The 19,332-nt window shown below is 42.5% G+C and overlaps 2 protein-coding genes across 8 annotated transcripts in view; both read left to right on the plus strand.

Moving 5' to 3' along the window:
• LOC108934638 (DENN domain-containing protein 5A-like) overlaps nt 1-12,225 on the plus strand; it is a 45,685-nt gene extending 33,460 nt beyond the window's left edge. For all 4 annotated transcript variants that reach the window (XM_018752595.2, XM_018752596.2, XM_018752598.2 and 1 more), the window contains 15 exons: nt 761-911; nt 1,325-1,418; nt 2,797-2,928; nt 3,297-3,449; nt 3,934-4,021; nt 4,429-4,513; nt 6,072-6,200; nt 6,619-6,740; nt 8,346-8,491; nt 8,782-8,900; nt 9,095-9,276; nt 9,506-9,588; nt 9,835-9,958; nt 10,058-10,226; nt 10,910-12,225. In XM_018752595.2, coding sequence (XP_018608111.1) covers nt 761-911; nt 1,325-1,418; nt 2,797-2,928; nt 3,297-3,449; nt 3,934-4,021; nt 4,429-4,513; nt 6,072-6,200; nt 6,619-6,740; nt 8,346-8,491; nt 8,782-8,900; nt 9,095-9,276; nt 9,506-9,588; nt 9,835-9,958; nt 10,058-10,226; nt 10,910-11,093 — 1,961 coding nt within the window. In that variant the 3' untranslated portion in view covers nt 11,094-12,225. The remainder of the gene's footprint in view (nt 1-760; nt 912-1,324; nt 1,419-2,796; nt 2,929-3,296; nt 3,450-3,933; nt 4,022-4,428; nt 4,514-6,071; nt 6,201-6,618; nt 6,741-8,345; nt 8,492-8,781; nt 8,901-9,094; nt 9,277-9,505; nt 9,589-9,834; nt 9,959-10,057; nt 10,227-10,909) is intronic.
• Nucleotides 12,226-13,723: 1,498 nt separating this feature from the next.
• On the plus strand, nt 13,724-17,724 carry LOC108934602 (SIN3-HDAC complex-associated factor-like). Of its 4 annotated transcripts, none has more exons than XM_018752538.1 (6): nt 13,724-13,954; nt 15,124-15,292; nt 15,879-15,978; nt 16,142-16,283; nt 16,445-16,604; nt 17,379-17,724. In XM_018752538.1, the coding sequence occupies exons 2-6, from the start codon at nt 15,165-15,167 to the stop codon at nt 17,560-17,562; spliced, it is 714 nt and encodes a 237-aa protein (XP_018608054.1). In that variant the 5' UTR covers nt 13,724-13,954; nt 15,124-15,164; the 3' UTR covers nt 17,563-17,724. The 4 variants fall into 4 exon arrangements, with proteins under 4 accessions (XP_018608054.1, XP_018608057.1, XP_018608056.1 ...); XM_018752541.1 differs by having other exon boundaries at nt 13,729-13,954; nt 16,142-16,256; XM_018752540.1 differs by lacking the exon at nt 13,724-13,954 and adding an exon at nt 14,577-14,590.
• Nucleotides 17,725-19,332: the final 1,608 nt, after the last annotated feature.

A 19,332-nucleotide genomic window follows, 5' to 3' on the forward strand; every position in this document is an offset into this window, starting at 1 on the left:
CAAACTCCAAAACAATAAGACAACTGGTAAATTAACTCTTAAAATTTAAACTGGTATCAGATCAGCAGCAAAACCAGTCTGTGTTGTGGTTTTCTTTAAACGTGCTTTTCAGATGTCTACTTGCTGTACAATGAAAATGCTACACAGTAAGAAACCATGTGTAAGTATACACTCTGCACACATTCTGTTGACCTGGAGGAATATGCCATTCCTCTCAAAAAAGGAAAATAGGTTTGGTCAGTGAAAGGAAAAAGATTCCCTCCTCTCCCATGCACAAAACATTGCTGCTGGTTCTGACAAGCCTGGTGCTTTCCTGGTAAAGGTTGAGAGAGGTTTATTCTTGCTTTGCTTTAGTACTTGGTTTCTGCTTCTGTTGTGAAGGTGAGCAAAAATGCTGTGAGGTGGTGGAGTCTAATCTGCTCATTTCTTTTTCCCAGTTCAGCATGTGAAATTTTGCAGCCATTGTTCCCAGTGTGAAAACAGACCCTCTTTTTTTGGTTTTACTCTGTTGCCTACAGTTATACAAAAATGTTTTATATCCCTTAATGGCCAGCGTTGGTTTCGGAACTATTTTCAGAGATGTAGCTCAAAGTGCTGTCATTTTACTGAGAGCTGATGCCCTTGAAAAGCAGTTTATTTCGGGGGGAAAAAAAAACTTAATGGAGAACAGAACTGGAGGCAATGGAGAAAAGCTTTATGACAGGAGTGATTTGGTGTGCCAGGATGACATGCAGTGGCTTTCCCTCTTTTGCTTTTTCAGAGAAGGCCATCGAGATGCGGCTCTCCAAGATTGACCACACTGCGCTGCACCCCCACCTGCTAGACATGAAAATTGGACAGGGCCGCTACGAGCCGGGCTTCTTCCCCCGGTTACAGTCTGATGTGCTCTCTGCCGGACCCACTAGCAACAAGTGAGCAGCATAAGGAACCCCTGAGAGAGAACCCTTTGTGGTCACTTTCCACACACACCTCTCCGTATGGTGGCAATGCTGCTAGTGCCACGTTCTGGCTGTATTCCTCCAGCTCTGGAGCAGGGTTATAGTTGTTACTGCTGGCCACCTCTGCTTTTTACAATTAAGAAGTAACACTGGAAGAGGGTTTGCTGGAAATGGGCCTTCCAGCAGATCTGTTATAACCTGGCCATTAAGAGACAACAGCAGTGATGGATGTTTAAAATATTTGAAACCACAGAATTCAGTTGGTTAGAAACGCAGAAGCAAAACTTCTTAAAGTAGTTTTTTTCCTAATGGGACGTAAACCTTAAACTGGCATACTTGGACCAAATTGTGTCAGCATTTCAAACAGCATAGCATGTATGTTGCAGGTGGACGAAGAGGAGTGCTCCAGCACAATGGAGACGAAAGGACAGGCAGAAGCAACATGCAGAACACCTGTACTTGGACAACGACCAGAGAGAGGTTGGCCTTTGTCACCATCACTGCAATCTATAACCCTTTTTATCATCTTGTCTTGAGTCCATAACCACATGTTATTTCTCTTTGTGTACCTTTTCTCTCTGTTAATGTGCTTGCATGTGCTTCAGAGTTATGTTTTAATTGCATTTTTACTTTTGCATGACTTTCTCTTCTTTGCTGCATGTTTCTCCCTTACTCGCCTCTCACCTGCTGCTCCTCCTTCAGCACTGGGAATGTCTCATTCCTGAGCTTCAGCTCCTGCTGGCTCTGGACTACTATTGGCAGTCACAGTCCGTCAGGCCCTGCCTTAAGTCTGTGTCTGTGGACCTGGTATGTGTTGAGGGGGATTGTCGGGTAGTTTCCTGCAGCGTGTCGTGTGTCCGTCCACCTTTGTGGGACTTGAAATCAAACACAGTGTGATCTGCATTCCAATCTCTCTCTTAAGAATGATTCTGTATGAATGCCAGACATGGATGGATCCTGTGGATACGGTTAATGGTAACCGTGGAAACTGATCTTGCATGCTCCCTTGTCTTTTAAGTGTTTGAGTCACAAATGTATTGTTTTTCATCACAATGTCTGGCAGACAGTGGACATACAGACCTATTCATCCATAGAAAGATGTGGTTTCTGGTCCAATATAAATCAGTTTAGAGGTGAACATTAGTTCTAGAGGCTTAGAGGAGGTCTGTCTAATTTTCGCTAGAATTGGGTTTTTTTTGGGCATTACAGAATATCCCACTAGGTCTGATTGCACTTTCTACCAACCCACATTTCATTGTACTTCCTTGATTTTTGTGTAGTACAACAGTGATTTGTAAATGTCAGTTATATATAAGCCTTTACATAGCTGCTACTCCTGTATTGTATTTAAATGTTTGTGTACCTTTTTTTTAAAAAAGAAAGAAAAAAATTGTAGGAAGGTGATTAGGATTAGTCTGTCCTGAGTTTTATGCAGTTACTCGTGCAATGAACATCTTTCCATAAAGTGGAAAGAAACAAAATAGGTTTACTTAATCATATGTCTGCAACTGTGTCTCTTTCTCCTAATGTAATGTACAAATTGTATTTTCTCTGAGTTGTACGTTGCTTTGGAGAAAAGCGTCTGCTAAATGAATAAATGTAAATGTTTTTAAATTGATTTGTTGTTTTTGTTTAGTATAACTCTATAACTTGTTATATTTTTTTCCTCATGTGATAAGCTGCTGGGTATACATTTCTCTGCAAGGATTAACAAAGTTCCATGAGTAGAGAGAGTAGCTAGGCAGGAAAATCCACATTGTCTAAGTTTACTTGAGCTCTGTTTTCTGGCAATGATTTGACCATATTCCCTTTTCTTGTTCTGTCCCTTCTTTGATCCCCCCCTCCTTTCTGGCCACAGAAGTATATCCAGGAGGCAAGGAACCTGGGTACAACAATTCGGCAGCCCAAGCTGTCCAACCTGTCCCCCTCAGTCATTGCGCAGACCAACTGGAAGTTTGTGGAAGGCCTGCTGAAGGAGTGCAGAAACAAGGTATTTCCTCTTTGGGTCCTCACCCCCCTTTTTTTTTTCCCCTCTATTGATTTCAGTCTATGGACCTCTGAGTTAAAGTATCTCAAGTAGCTGAAGAAACAGCAGCAGGTGAGGTTGTGGCTTAAGAAGAATTGATGTTAGTTTGGGGTCCATCTGCTGCATTCTTGAGTAGGATTCTTTGAATTGCTCTAGTAAATATCTTGTTTTCTATAGATATAAGCTTCCAAATGCTAAGAAATATTGCTTTGGGTATTGAAAAGTTTTTTTTTTTTTTTTTTAAGCTGCTCAGTGGTTGTAGAGTATAGGTCAGTCTCCATGTCTGTGGTGTTGTATTCTTCTTCACTGTTAATACCTTGTTTGTGCTCCAGACCAAGCGCATGCTGGTGGAGAAGATGGGGAGGGAGGCTGTGGAGCTGGGACACGGGGAAGGCAGCATCACAGGCGTGGAGGAAAACACTCTCATCGCCAGCCTGTGTGACCTGCTGGAGCGCATCTGGAGCCATGGCCTGCAGGTCAAGCAGGTAAACTGCCGGTCGGTTACCTGATGCCTGAATCAGTTGGTCAGCTTTCTGAGGGTGTGAATTCAGCAATCTCACTTTTGTCTGGTAGAAGGACTGGGTGCTTTCATTTTGTTTGATTGAACTAAAACTGAAAGCATCTGCTAAATAAATAAAAATAAATAAATGAAAGCTTCTCAGTACTGCTCATCGAAAAGCTACATAGAGTTAAAGAAACGGAAGAGTACATTTATTGCTCTAGCTCTCACAATTGGGTCCTGCAGAGGCAGTCACGAATGGGCACTTCAAGGAAACAGCTTCTCCTTCACTGCTTAGGCTGTTGAGTTTGGCGGCAGGCTCTGTAAAGCATTTTCAGATGTTCAAGCATATCTGACTATGCTGGCACCTTGAGAGGACTGAGGACAACACTGTTCAAGGTGTGAAGTTTCACCTTTGACTGCCGTCTTGGCAATGACTAAAACTCACCTTCCTGCTGTCCACCTGCCAGGGAAAATCAGCTTTGTGGTCACACCTGCTTCACTACCAGGAGAGCAAGGAGAAGGAGGACACTACGCCTGGTGGTTTGGGCCCACCGGGTAAGACTCTTGTCTCATCATGGCATGGGGGGAAATGAAGGGCAAATGTGCACTGCTTTAGATACCCAAAGACAAGGGATCTATTGCAGAAAGAACAGGCAAGGTGATCTTTATTGCTGTTCACATATGTTTGGCCCATCACCCATGTCAAGTATATGACAGCATAGCACAAACATTCATGGTTTTTTTTTTTTTTTTTTTTTTTTTTTTTTTTTTTAAATCTGTAGTATAGTAATGTATAGAATCCATCACACAGGCCAGTTCAGGTATCAGTGAAGCCTGATGAATACCAGAGAACAGTCTTTCACAGCATGTGGGTATTCCAGCTTTTGTATGAAATATGCCTGTTCGTGCATCTCACCTGGTGCACCATACTGAGACTGCATCCCACTCTACTTCTTCCAAAGGCTTCATTCATGACTCGGAAAGACGCAGGTCGGATGCTGGGTCTGCTCTGCCGCCCCTCAAGGTTTCCCTCATCCAAGATGTGAGGTGAGTCACCTAACAACCCTTTCTGCCATCCAGGTGCTGGAGATGGAGTGTGTTACCATGTCTGCTGACCGGCTTTCATTGAAGAAAGACGTTTACAAGGCCAGCAATAGAGATACAGTAGCTGTAGCATATGCCATTACCTGCTTATTTGAAGCAAACAGCCTTTGCTTGCTGGAAAGTACAATGTCGATTGACGTTACAGTCCCAGCAATAGGTTTGTGAAATGCAGTGCATCGCCTCTAGTCCAGATAACTTTTATTCTTAACACTTACGATTAAGTAACTTAAATATTAAATGCTATTTTCGAATATATTTCATATTCAGAAATAAAGGAACTTGGTTTGTGTCCTTTCATGGTATGTTATGAAATTAGCTCTTTACTGCCACCTTGTGATACTTGGTGATCATAGTTTTTATTTTGCATTTACACTTTGTGGTATAATTTTCTTTATTAATTTCTTAAAACTTATGCCCTTATGCAAAATTGTGACTGTTTCAGTACAGGTATCCAGTAATGGGCATTAGGTTTGCTTTCACTTTCCTTGATGTATTTAGTCAACCTCGGTTTTATCACCATTCTTGTATTATAGCTCTTAACCAAATTTCCTGTAGTGGTCTTTCCATTATCTTTATTTTAAAGTACCATCAGATGTTACAAAATTAAAACAGCATGTATTAAATTGTAGCATTTAACAGCCAGAGTGTGTGTCCTGAGGTAGCAAGAGTGCTTTTGTAAGAACAGAAAGAGACTACACAGACACATTGTCTGAAACCACTTGTCCCAAGGAGGGTCGTGGTGAACCGGAGCCTAACCTGGCAACACATGGCGCAAGGCTGGAGGGGGAGGGGACACACCCAGGACAGGATGCCGGTCCGTCAGACGGCACCCCAAGCAGGACTCGAACCTCAGACCCACCAGAGAGCAGGCCCCGGCCAAACCTGCTGCACCACCACACCCCCCTCCCAAAAGAGACTACTTAGTTTTAAATTTACATGTATTCGTTTAGCAGACGCTTTTCTCCAAAGCGATGTACATCACGGAGGAAAGGAACGAAAAACTCCCAAGTGAAAGTCAAGTGAGGAAAAAAAAAATACCTCTGTGGGTTCAAGTGTCAGTTAGCTGAGCAAAAAATAATTTTCCCTTTGTAAGGGAAGCGTGGCAGACATCCATGCTGTGTGTCAGTTTGTAGAGACACTGACGAGTGTTTCGCATTAACATTACGTAGTGGCTGCCTCTTAAAGCTAATATCGCAGGAAAAGCTATAACATACCATTCAGGAAACAGACTACTACTTAGTGGTTTGCAGGACCTTTACACACAGCTGTAATGAGGCATAATGGCTGCAATCGCTGACAGGTGGCAGGCCAAAACACTGGACTAATCCGTTTCCTTCCCCTGTTTATCCCTGGAGGGGAGCATGATGCCTTCATGATACTGTGGTCACTGGTCAAGGTGTGAATCCAAGTGAGACCCAGTTCACTGATCCTGGCATGTTGTAGTAAGGCTACATAAATGGGGTACGGTATCGAGATGAATCTAGCGATTGCTTCCCTACAGGCACATCCAGAACATTGGCGAGATCAAGACAGATGTGGGTAAGGCAAGAGCCTGGGTGCGCCTCTCCATGGAGAAAAAGCTACTGTCCAGACACCTTAAACAGCTGCTTTCGGACCAAGAGCTGACCAAGTGAGGAAACCGTGTTTATCGTAGTCAAAAGTTGTGCCACCTCTGTACGGTATCTCTCTGATGTAATGGCTATGTTTTTTTCTGAGTGGTCATTCAAGGTCAAGTTAAAAGGAAGTTAATAGACCTAAGGCATCTGTTTCTTCTTGAAATATCGCTGTTTTCTGTCTCTACCGTTGAAATTGAAGTTCTTATTTATTGATGGGGTTCAGTACATGAACTTAATCCCTTGGCAGGACTAGACACAGGGTCATATTATAATGTAGACGATTTACTAGAAAATTATTCTCCTGTGTCTAGGAACGATATGTAGGTAGTAGAACACTGAATATAACATAGGTCATATGTGTATCAGTAAACAGTCAGCTGCTGCACTCAGACCTGCGGAGTGTTTCCATGGCACTGAACTTGACTGTTGCAGGAAACTGTATAAACGCTACGCCTTCCTCCGCTGCGATGATGAGAAGGAGCAGTTCCTGTACCACCTGTTGTCCTTCAACGCCGTGGATTACTTCTGCTTCACCAACGTATTCACCACCATCAGTGAGTGTCCACTTGTCTGTGCTGTAATTCATCTAAACGTGCACAGGGTAATGCTCTGCAAGGGCCCGTGTGGAACTATGTCTTAACTAAGATTTCCAGTGGTTATATTTATGCTATTGTGACATCGCTTTGGCTCAATACCTTCAGTCTATAATATGAGTACTATCACAATGTCTTACAAATCCTGAAGCGTGAGACAGCACTGAATTAATATCTTGCGGCACAGTCAGCCCTTGTATAACTGTGCTCTGTAAAGGAAAAAATACTATAACACTGTCTTTTTGAAAATAGTCTTTCCCCCCACCATGCACTGCACTTATCGGTCAGTAGAACAGCAGTTTTGTCTGTTAAATGGCCCTCTCTCCATCCTGGAAGGGTGGAAAAATGAGTATCATCAATCCAGTCATCTTTGCATTATTCTGGTTAGTCGCAGGTTTTTAGAAGAATATTGTGGTACAGTTGCTGCATGGTTTTGAGGTTCTCACACACTGGTACACAACAGTTCAGTGAGTTTTTTTCAACCAGTTTTTTTTTTACAGAAAATAAGTGTGCGGCACAGTTTGTGTGCGGCTTTTGAGGTATTGCCAAGGGCCATAAGAACACCTTGATTAAAATCAAAGTAACTACATTAAAAGTGTAATTTTTAAATCCAGATAAGACTTTGTGTTTGCTTGTTTCTTCTTTTAAGTGTGTTTGCAATACTGTTTAGTTTGCAAACTTGTTGTTTACAAACTCTTTAGTTTACTGCACTTACCACAGATGGCTGCTGTAATAGCATCCCTTGAGGTCAAGCACCCTTTAAAAAGGGTAAAGCAGAGCAATTAAAAACTGGATAAATTCACACTATTCTCTGCAGATACTGCAGAAAATGAGCTTTTTAGTAGCAATGTGGTTTTTAAATTCACAAAAGATGAAAATGGAACACTCACCAGTGAAGCACTTTTTCAACATGAGAACCAGTTCACAAAACAATGGCTTTCTTGAAAAAGATCAATTTTTCACACACACATTCTGAACCGCCTGTCCCATACGGGGTCGCGGGGAACCGGAGCCTACCCGGCAACACAGGGCATAAGGCCGGAGGGGGAGGGGACGCACCCAGGACAGGACGCCAGTCCGTCGCAAGGCACCCCAAGCGGGACTCGAACCCCAGACCCACCAGAGAGCAGGACAAGGTCCAACCCACTGCGCCACTGTGCCCCCCAGAAATTTTTCATTTAAGTAATTTTCCTTTCCATAACAAATTATGGTAATTTGACCCCCTCACAAAGTTAATTCACTCAATGTGGCTATTATCTAAGAAAGGGGTGGATAGCAGCTGTAAAAGTTATAGTGCTTAATATTGTAATGTTGTCTTAAAAATCTGAATTCATACTGCATTTAGTTTAACTTGTTGCCCTTGTGATATTTTCTATGAAGTCACTGCTGTCAAAATATAATCTAGTTATTGTGGCTACCAGCTTTATTGCTTAGTTTATCTTCACATTACATAGAGTTCTTACACACTAAATGGATACCTTTTTTGACAGTATATGCACATTTGCATTCCCTGGAATAGCACTAAGATGTATATTGTTCTTCCTGTTTTTCCTGTCCTCCCCTCAGTGATTCCATACCATGTGGTGGTCATCCCCAGCAAGAAGCTCGGTGGCTCCATGTTCACAGCGAACCCCTGGATCTGTGTGTCTGGGGAGCTGTCTGAGACTGGGGTGCTTCAGATTCCCAAGAACACCTTGGAGATCACCTTCGAGGTAGGCGTGCCTGCAGTGGTAGTGTGGAAGTCTCGCAATGACTACAGCAAACCGAGATTTGGGTTGTCCTGTCTGTAGATTAGTGAGGTTGCCACATGTCTCCCTGTAAATAAACACACTGTCATCACCAGAACTCATTCACTATGTAATTAATTGCCTTTGGAATGACAATTATGGGCTCAGGCTGACCAAAGGGTGGAAACGGTGGTAGTGCTGGAGCGCTCTTGAAAAGCAGTGGCTCACTCTGCTGTGACGTTGGAACCGCTGACTTTCATTCTGCTCTCTCGCAGTGCCAGAACCTGGGCAAGCTGACCACAGTGCAGATGGGACATGACAACTCAGGGCTGTATGCCAAGTGGCTGGTGGAGTGTGTCGTGGTCCGGAATGAGATCACTGGCCACACTTACAAGTGAGTACCTGCAAAAGTATGGCTACTACATAAAGCACACATTTCTACCACAAATTGCATTGTTGGAAACTTATTCCGATACAGATGGGATTTATCTGGGAAAGCCATAAATGCTAGAAATCGTTGTGTACCAGCACATTTTCTTTTTGTGGCAGTCTTAAAAGATCAAATTTGAAGAACTGCTCTGTCTTTAGGTTCCCATGTGGCCGTTGGCTGGGAAAGGGTGTGGATGATGGGAGCCTGGAGCGGATCTTAGTGGGAGAGCTGATGACGCCCAGCTCAGAAAATGAGGAGCGGCTGTGCAGGACACCCCCATTGCAGCAGTCCCCTGGTATGATCCGACGATTGGTTGCCATCTCTCCAAACAGCAAACCGAGTAAGTATTTTCATGGACTAGACCAAAGGGGGGGGGGTAAGGGTAGCTTCAGTGTAAAGGATGTGAAGGGACACGTATTAGTGTTTGAGGGTAATCTGACGTTTTTGAGCCACTGCTCATGTCACAGCTGCTAAATTCACTGCCAAATATGGACTTGATAACACAGCAAACTTGAGGTTGTACTTGAACTGCGAATCACAGGAAGCACTGTGTGTTTCTCTTTCCCCAGAGCTAAACACAGGTCAGATCCAAGAGGGTGTGGGAGAAGCCATCAATGGAATAGTCAAGCATTTCCACAAGCCAGAGAAAGAGGTGAGACTGGTGTGGTGCCACAGTGGATGATCTTTCCCTTGTAAATCTGGCTGTGTACAAATTTTCTTCTTTGGTTGTTTCAGTTAAAGACACCACAAGGTGGGGTTCATGGCTAGCTGCAGTGATTTATGGCTGCAAAAGCTGTCTGGTTGTCTCATAAAATTGGACTGATGGATTGTTTCATCAGTCTCTTAAGTTATCAGTCACTGAGTTTCCCAGTGATCAGTCTTGTCTTTTGTCTGCCAGAGGGGTAGTCTCACTCTGCTCCTGTGTGGAGAGGGTGGCCTTGTGTGGGCCCTGGAACAGGTGTTCCAGCATGGCTTCAAGTCCCCCCGTCTCTTCAAGAGTGTCTTCATCTGGGATTTCCTTGGTAATGGCCCCGCTGGAGCCTCATTGACACTGGTGTTTATTGGTGTCCATGGATTTGATTGCTAAAAAGTTTTTTCTGCTGCTTGTTGTCACTTTGCAGAAAAGGCACAGACCCATTTTGAGAGTCTGGAGCAGAGGGAGATGGTGCAGGATGAGAACTGGCAGACAAACACACGAACGTTCTGTCGTTTCATGCGAGCCATCAACAGCACACCCAGGAACATCGGCAAAGATGGAAAGTTCCAGATGCTAGTGTGTCTGGGGGCCAGGTAAGTCCACCCACTTCTCTGTAAGAAGAGAAAACTGGTTAAATTTTTAGGTTTGTGTGCTAGTATCCCCCCCGTAGCCTTGCAAAGCATTCTGTAGGGGAATACAGTATTAATCTAATACATGGTTATAGATATATAAAGTCCAAATAAAGACATTCTACTACTGTGAGTTTGTTGGTTCTTGTTGCACTGCCAAAGTGTTCATCACAGAAATACTCTTGATCTCCAACTCAGAAGCCAGCATTTATTACAAAGTAATCAGAGAACAGTTCTTTCCTTCCCACCAGAGATAGTGGAGTATCTACCCTTCCTGTTATTTCCCCTCATGTATAGTTTTATGAAGGAGGGTGTCTCATGGAGCCTACGTTTTATTCCTTGCCCATTTGGAACGTTGCCAGTGAGTGAATCATAAGGTTCAACCTCAAATTATATTGAAAAGTATGCCTTTAATAGCTGAAACTTTCTTTTAAATTTTACTTGGATTATACACGTACTTCTGCTCTTCTGTCAAATTGCCAATAGATGACCACTTTGTGATGTGGCAAAAGGCATTATTTTTCAGGCTTATGTGTCACCCTGTGTTTACTTTACACAAATGGGGAAGGCATGCAATATTCTGACTTTACTACGCCAGGGTTATATTTGTGCCAGATGTTGTAACAGCTGGTTCAATCTGCCCCCAGGGACCACCTGCTGCACCACTGGATTGCGCTTCTGGCAGACTGTCCGATCACGGGCCAGATGTACGAAGACTCGGCACTGATTAAAGACCACACACTAGTGAACTCCCTGATCAGAGTGCTGCAGACGTTGCAGGAGTTCAACATCACTCTGGAGGCATCTTTAGTCAAAGGCATCGGTATTTAGCCACTCCTCAGCATCATTATGACCTGAAGTAGCATGTCAAATTGAGGACTTTTACAGGAAGACTGAACTTTTTTTAAAAGTGTTGACAGACTTTTGGGAAACAATTCCTGGCTTATTTTAAAGCTACCTTTATGTTTGCCATATAGTAAGTGCAATGAGCATTTTAAAATGTCATTATTTTTTATCCTCAACAAAATGTTGTTCCATATTTAAAATGTTTCCTATTACAAGTCATTTTTATTTTGATGAAAACACTCCTGATTGTGCTATACTGTATTAATTACAACTAAATTGTTTTGTCGACATTGTCATTGTGAACTGCTGATGATAGGTATATTTAAAAGAAAAGCAAGGAACAAACAGTTAATATATTTTCAGAAAGAAACAGTATTATTTTGATATGTCAGTCAAGTTGCTTGCTCTGTTGTCAAAATTTAAGTTTTAAAGTTGTAAGGCAGAGTTTAAAGCAAATGATGTAGAAGTATGCTTTATAAGTACTAATGATGGGAGTGAAGGTTTTGTATTTGAAAGATGAAAATTAAAAATTAGTTTTGTATATTCTAATAGCAATGCACAGACTTGATCGTTCATAGAAAACTAATGTCCAAATCTTACATATCATACTTGACCAGCTGCAGAGAGGCTTCCAACCCTACAGGAACATGATGTAGCTTGAACCACTGATGCACAATTGTCCCCTTAAGAGCAGTAGAAAGACCTTGCAATAATTACGGCAGATTATTATCTCACAGACTGGTAACTTTTTGCATTCCCGTAGATACCTTGTAACGGTTGTTTCCTTAATCACATCAATTCACCCTACATGTAGCATTCTTTCTAAAATTTCCAAGTACACCCGCTGAAGCTGAGGAGAGGTGCCTTCAGTGATGCTGCGTTCTCACCGTTCTGCTGAGTGCAGTACGAGTTCCGCAAACCTACTCCAAGTACTCCATCACTCCAAAGTTAGACCTGGGCAATTGTTCCAGGTCCTTGTGTCAGTGGCTTTTAAAATATACTGTTATTCTGTGGTGGTTATGGGGGGGAGGAATTGCCTTCAGTAGTCCACCTATAGACCTATGTGCCATTGGTTTTCATGATGTTCCTTTTTTATTCATGACTGTTGTTTTTATTAAAAAAAAAAAAAGGTCTGACAACTGGATCTACAGTAATGTCAAGGGACAAAGACTAAGTTTTGTTCGGTTCTCTCTACACGTATCTTGCTGCCATATGTATTTCCAGGAGATATTCAAGGATGTGCCATCATTTTTTCAGTTCTACAAGAAGTTCACCATGCCCCCTCGCCCCACCAACCATGAACTGCTGCTGTTTCTGCTATGCAATTCTCGCATTAATTAATGAAAAAGGAGAAAAAAAAAAAAAAACACAGGGGAGTGAAAAGGTAAAAAGGAGATTGGTTATGGCTTTTTCTGTAAATTTAGCAGCATTATTACAAAGTCATGATAAAAATGCTTTTCAGAAGCAAATGTGGAAGTCTCCTTATTTGTCCCAACAGTGCTTGGATGCCACCACAGCTTTGTGTACCACAGTGCTGCCATGGGCTTTTTGATAGTTTTTTGGAGTTTTTGATATATTCCTTCACAGAGCTGTTATGTAGTGTAATATAAGTGATTAACTGTGTACAGTGTATAAAATGTAATAACAGGAAATACTTGGTATGTCTAAGTGTATTGTATATTTTTACAAAATATCTATTTGCTCTAGAAAGTAGATTACAATTAACAATGAAATAAGGGGAGATGATTTTGTAGAAGGTTTTAATTTGTATTTTTTTTTTTTTTATCTTCTGGTACCAGACCTGTATGACATCTGTGGCTCTGTATTGGATGTAGTAACACGTGTATTTTACTCGTCTCGTTCTCATTAATAAACGGTAAACGTTTTGCTAAGTGATTGTTTTCTTTGTGTAGAAAATGTGTGCGATACATTTCCGCGATCACTGCAAAATTAATTTATTTCTGTATTTGATGCAAACAATTTTTTTTTTTTTTTCTTTTTTTTTTTAAATAAATACCTTCACAGAGTGTGTTTTCCTGAAGTGTAGCGTCTTCGCAAGCAGCGGCACGTAAATGCCACCGGCGCGCGCCACCGAAAACGAAAACACGACGTCACGTGCGCACTTGGTCTCTGCAGTAGAGTTCTGATGGAGGGGCAGACAATGTACGCAAAATTCAGTAATTCGGTTACATTTGTTACGTATTTAATAGCCTTGGTAACTGATATTGTAGTGCGACAACCGCATCAGCCCGAATTGTGAATGAACACCCTGCACGGAGGCAAATAGTCATCCTCTAGGGGAGGAGCCAACGTGCCCGCATACAATGTAAACACTGCACAACAGTCACTGCAATCGATCCACTTCTTTGCGCATTTCTACAATCTGACGATACGTAAAGAAAGTAAGATTAAAAAATTCCTGTAAACTGATACATTTTAGCATAAAACACTATATAGTTATCGGATAAATTGTGACAACCCATTCGCGCCATTTCGGAGACCCCGTTTAACAATAGAATGTCCGTTTAACTCTAGGCCTTCCAGATCGCGCCTGGGAAATGTAGTTCTAAACGCTGATAATAACGGTGAATTTTCCCCGAGTTGTTTCGTGTGCACTATATTTCCCGAAATGCAGCAGTCTTAAATGCCTGTCGTCTTGCCTTCCGATTGGCTACATGTGTGTTCAAACCAGTCCGCCGAACTCCTTATATGGTGCTTCTGTAAATGCTCCGCGTTGTATCAATGTTTTTATGCTAATTATATTCAAATATCCAGCTGTATTCAGTCGTAGTACGGCATGCGCAGTGTGGCGTTCAGCAAAGAGTAAGGATTCAAAGTTTTTTTTGGTAAGTCTTTGGGTTTTTTCTTTGTACTTACAACCTTTGGAAATCGATAAGGTGTACACTTCCCGAAAGTTAAACGAATTGCGTAGCAGGCGGAGAGCGGGTCGGTGTAGATCGCGCAACAATGGAACGCGTGGACGGGAGCGTGCTAGTAACAAAAAACCCGCCGCGGTAGCGGTGGAGCCGTTTGGCGCCCTGCGCGGACGAAAGTTTGCGTACCCATCGAATCGATCGAGTGGGACCGGAGTGTCGTGTTACGTTAGATGTTTTATCTTATAACGTGGTCTCGGATGTGCTTTTACCCCGCGGTTGCAGTTACTTGTGAGATCAGATGTAACTTTTTCAATTTGTCCCCGCAACGACCAACGTTACTTAAGAAACAGAACCTCCCTGCTTTTTTTTTTTTTTTTTTTTTTTTTTTTGTCGTCTGACTCGGTTCAAAACATCTCATCCACCATGTGCTCGTAGCACGTCGAGCCGTTACGTTTTTGAGTAGAACCTGACGGGGAGGACCTTCTTTCCGTTTGCCGCGGAGTTCATTTGCCAGGCGATGAGATTGTTACATGATGGCGTCAGGAGGCGTTTTGATGGATACAGTTACACGCGGCCGGTGCGCGCGCTCCGCGGTGATGATGCACTGTGAGTTTGCGCGCGGCCCTTTTCTTTTTTTTTTTTTTTTTTTTTTTTTTAAATAAAAAAAAAAAACTCATGCATAATTAATAATAATTAAAAAAAAAAAACCTGCGTATGTTATGTGACAGTTTTTTGCCTGAACAATCAATGTGAACATTTCATTTGTCGTGGTATGGAGATGGAAACTTAGTTGTGAAGCCGCATTAACCCTCATTTTAAAAATGCGACGCTGCAGATAATTTGCGCTAATAATCAGAATTGTTTTAGCGATAGTTGAAATCATGTTTCCACTTTGCTCTCGGAAATGTTGTTGGTGCTGCGATGCGTGCGCGCGTATGTATGTTTGTGCGGGAAAAGTGGGTTAGCCCGTTTCACCGCTGCTGGACTCGTCTCGTTCAGGGGAAAATAATAGGTCAGTAAACCGAATCTGTCTGTGGTAGAAAAAGGTCGAACCTCCGATTCCACTTGTTTGCTCCGCCAGCACTTTCCGCTCCGGAGTAGAAATGACAGCGTGGATTTGTGTTGCGCTCTCTTTACAGATTGACCTCTTTCTTGGATCATATCCTGCCCGTATTTTGAGATGTTCGGATTCCACAAGTCCAAGATCTATCGCAGTAATGAAGGCTGCTGCATTTGCAAGACCAAATCTTCCAGCTCTCGCTTCACAGACAGCAGCCGCTATGAGGAGAATTTCAGGCTCTGTTTCGGGTAAGTCTGAGGGCTCCGTTCTCTCAGCCCTGCTGTCCAACTCTTGTGAGATGTTTCTCTTGGCTGTTTTGCGCTCTGATGGACTCGCTTTCCATCCGTGACGTTCCCCTCGCTTCCAGGATAGGCTCCGGACCACCACCTCCAACGCATTGTCGGTAGCGAGCGAGTGCGTCTTGCCTGCCCTTCCCAAAAGGGATACACTTCTCACATTTTGCCTTATTTTCAGTTCGCCTGTTCAAATCTCCAACCATTTTCAATAAGTCCTTGTCCCGAGCGAGGTGACGGGGAGCCGGAGCCTATCCCGTAGACGTGGGCACAAGGGTGAATGGGGGCACCCCGGGTGGGACGCCAGTCCATCGCAAGGCCACAACTAGGTTCCCATGCACGTAGTTGGGTGAAGGTAGTGAAGCAATTGCAGGGCAAACGCCTTCCTCATGGGCACCGGAGACGGGGATCGAACCCACAACATCTTGAGCCGAAGGCAGCAGCTCCAACCACGACGCCTCCAGCCGCTCTGTTCAGATCTGTTTCTTCAAATTCATTTAGTAACTTGAAAAGTGACAACCTGTGCTCTGCTGTGTTTAAGGTTATCGGAAGACCGCTTCGGAGACATTTGCAACGCTTGCGTCTTGCTGGTGAAGAGGTGGAAGAAACTCCCTACTGGGTCTAAAAAGAACTGGAACCATGTTAGTGTCTCTTTAAATACAAATGTTTGTGAATGCAAAGTTAACTAAATTTTTCTAAAATGTTAGTCTGATAACTTGTATATAAGAAGCATCATCTGTGTTGGTTCACGGCCTTCATTTGCAAACGTGTCTCTGAGGGATGTCCGGCTGCGCTGTTCCTTAGGTGGTGGACGCCAGAGCGGGGCCGGGCTTCAAGCTCACCAAACCAAAGAAGGTGAAGAGCAGCGAGAAGCAGAAGAGCAAGAAGCTGAAGAGACTTCACAGTTTCAAAAGACAGAGTGAGTTAAGATTTCACAGAATAAAAGGTTTGTCTGTTGTTTTATTCGTTTTGTTAGTCAACGTGAATATGTCTTTGTAGGAATTTGTATACCGGGTTACTCGCTTACTGAATAGTTTGACGTAGTTGGGAGTTGTGTACTCTATGGGATGTCAGTGAAATATTATTACCCCACCACTTGGTCCACAGATTCAGATGCCCACAGCACCACCTCCAGTACATCCCCTTCCCAGTCTCCCAGTTACAGCAACCAGTCCGATGATGGCTCGGACATCGAGTCCAAACAGAAGCGTTCCTCCTCCTCTTCCTCCTCCGTCTTCTCATTCCTGGATCTCTCTTACTGGAAAAGGTATTGGTGTGGACTCCGTTCTGAAATGAAGCCATTGTGTTAAGACCTCGACTCTAAATTGCGGAGGACTCAGCAATTCGCACTGTCTAAATGTCACGTTGCAGTAATGATGGTGTGTGTTTGGAAGCACCAGTTTCAAGATAAGCCTCTTAATAATACGTGTCCACGATCTCATGGTGCAGTGTTGCAACCTGTGTGCTTCTGCTATCCATTGCACCGGAGTCTAACTCTGTTTCCACCAGTGGGGAAAATCTAAACTACCATTTTAACTAAGGATCAGGTTCTCAAAAACATCTAATATTTGGTGGCACCAAACTGCAGTTACGTGCTGTGGAATTTTAACCACATTGTTCCTCGGCTTTACTACTCATAATTGTTTGACAGTAAGAATTAAGATTCATGACTGAGTAGTAGGGGGATGCGGTGGCGCAGTGGGTTGGACCGGGTCCTGCTCTCCAGTGGGTCTGGGGTTCGAGTCCCGCTTGGGGTGCCTTGCGTGCGATGGACTGGCGTCCCGTCCTGGGTGTGTCCCCTCCCCCTCTGGCCTTACGCCCTGTGTTGCCGGGTAGGCTCCGGTCCGCCACGACCCTGTATGGGACAAGCGGTTCAGAAATGTGTATGACTGAGTAGTAGCATGTTCTGGTTAGTCTTCGTAGAGATTGCTCTGCTAACAAAACAATTTACATATTTAAAGCTACATTTCACTGTTACTTGTATTGTCACTGGCACTCGTTTTCGTGAAGATGTACTTATTGGATTCCTTCTCTCATGAAGACAAAAGGTATGCTGCGGAATCATCTATAAAGGCCGTTTCGGCGAGGTGATGATCGACCCGCGTCTCTTCAAACCCTGCTGCGCTTCCAAGAAGCAGGAATCGCTGGCGCCCACGCAAGAGGCACACCTTTCTACAGCCCAGTCCGACGTGCTTGCCGAAGAGGACCTAAAAGAGACCTGGTGATGGCTGTGGGCCTTGCCCACCCCCCAAGGTCTCCTTGGTTCCTCTTAGCGTTGTCTCCAGTGGTAGACTTAACCATCAGCTTTCCTTCGGTAGTTTGCCATTTAGGTGTTAGCGGTAAATAGGTTCTTCTTTTTAAACTTTATGATGAATCTTTTTGTCTTTTTAATGAATTTCTTATCTTTTTTAATAAAACATAAAATAAACAAAAAAGCAGTTCAGAGTTGGGCATTTGTAAGGTGTATATATAGTGTCAGGAAGTGTAATTATATGAGGTATTCAGAGGCAGATTTGTTGGTTCTTATCTATTTCATTCAAATCCTATGACCTTGTACTTTTTTATTTTACCAGTGAATGCATTTGTAAATAGTTATGCCTTGAAGGGCACTTTTGTTATGTGTTTTGGGATGAGGAAATGGTTTGTTTTTTTTTTTATTTTTTATTTTTATTTTTAAAAATGCTATTCAGGGATCAGTATGCTCTGTCAAATAAGTTCTTTTTATATCTGACTGGGTGTCATTTGGAGCAGTTCTCTGGCACCTTATGTCTATTTTATTTTTCACTCAATGTAGGCATCTAGGAAAGAATTAGAAAAAGTCTAAGGTTATTAGGCAAATTAAATTCAAGGCAGCTTTGAATCTCAGACTACACAGGATGCTATCCAGTGCTTTATATACACTCCTGTGTAGTACTGACACCTGGTAAGACTTCAGAAGTTTAATGAAAAAAGTGATTGGGAGAGTTTATGGCTTGCCACCCAGGCTGATATTCAAGTGTATATAAGGCAGCATCTAGCTCTTCCTTAATCTTTTTTTTTTTTTTTTTTTTCCCCCTTCCCCTGTGTAAAGTTATTTATTTTTTTGTACATCTGTAAGGGTGTTTGTGTACATGGGCTGGATTAAATGTCTTATGTCTTCCCTCATTGATATCCTTGATAAAACTGACTGTAAGTGCAAGATTTTGTATTTCTATAATGATATCCTTGATAAAACTGACTGTAAGTGCAAGATTTTGTATTTCTATAATTTGTTCATATTTAGCTTTGTGTATGCACACAATGTGAAGGGTCTTTTGACATCACAAATATGCTTCTGTTACAAATAAGGCAGCGGAGTTATCCTTTACATTATAAACATTTTAGATTGATTTTCCAGACAGAGACTAGGCCTAAATTTAGACTAAATTGCATGGTCGAAAGGCATTTGGAAGTCATTCTTTTTCCCAACACTAAGTGTTTTAGTGTTCCTGTGGGTCATTTACCTTTGATACATATTGTTCCTAGCCTTTACCACCTTTGAAGTGCTCAAGTGCAGTACAGAATGAGAGGAATAATATTTTCATCTGTTATTTTGTACAATGTGGTATTGGCATGTCATTTGTGCAAAATTAAAATGGGGTACTTCCTGACAATTATTCAGGTGCAGTTGTTCAAACAATTGTGAATGGAAACTATGCAGACATTTTGAATGTGTTAAATCATTTCTAATTAAAGGACCAAATGAAATCAGTTGACCTAAATGTCCATTTATCCGGTAAAGTTATAAAGAATTTTTCTATATTTTTCTAGGCTAATGTTTCACACCCCCCTCCCCCATTTCTATCACCTAAAAACTTCTGCCCTGTCAATTAACTTTTTTTTTTTTGGTCAAGTAGTGGGGAAAAAATTCAGTTGTGCTTGATTAAAACTTAAATTTGATATATTTGTACCTCTTGAAAGGACTTAACAGTTCAAAAGTGATTATCTTTTCATATAAATTGCCAGGTTTTTAAAAA

The sequence above is a fragment of the Scleropages formosus genome, chromosome 11 (genome assembly GCF_900964775.1).
Source record: "Scleropages formosus chromosome 11, fSclFor1.1, whole genome shotgun sequence".
Lineage (NCBI taxonomy): Eukaryota > Metazoa > Chordata > Actinopteri > Osteoglossiformes > Osteoglossidae > Scleropages > Scleropages formosus.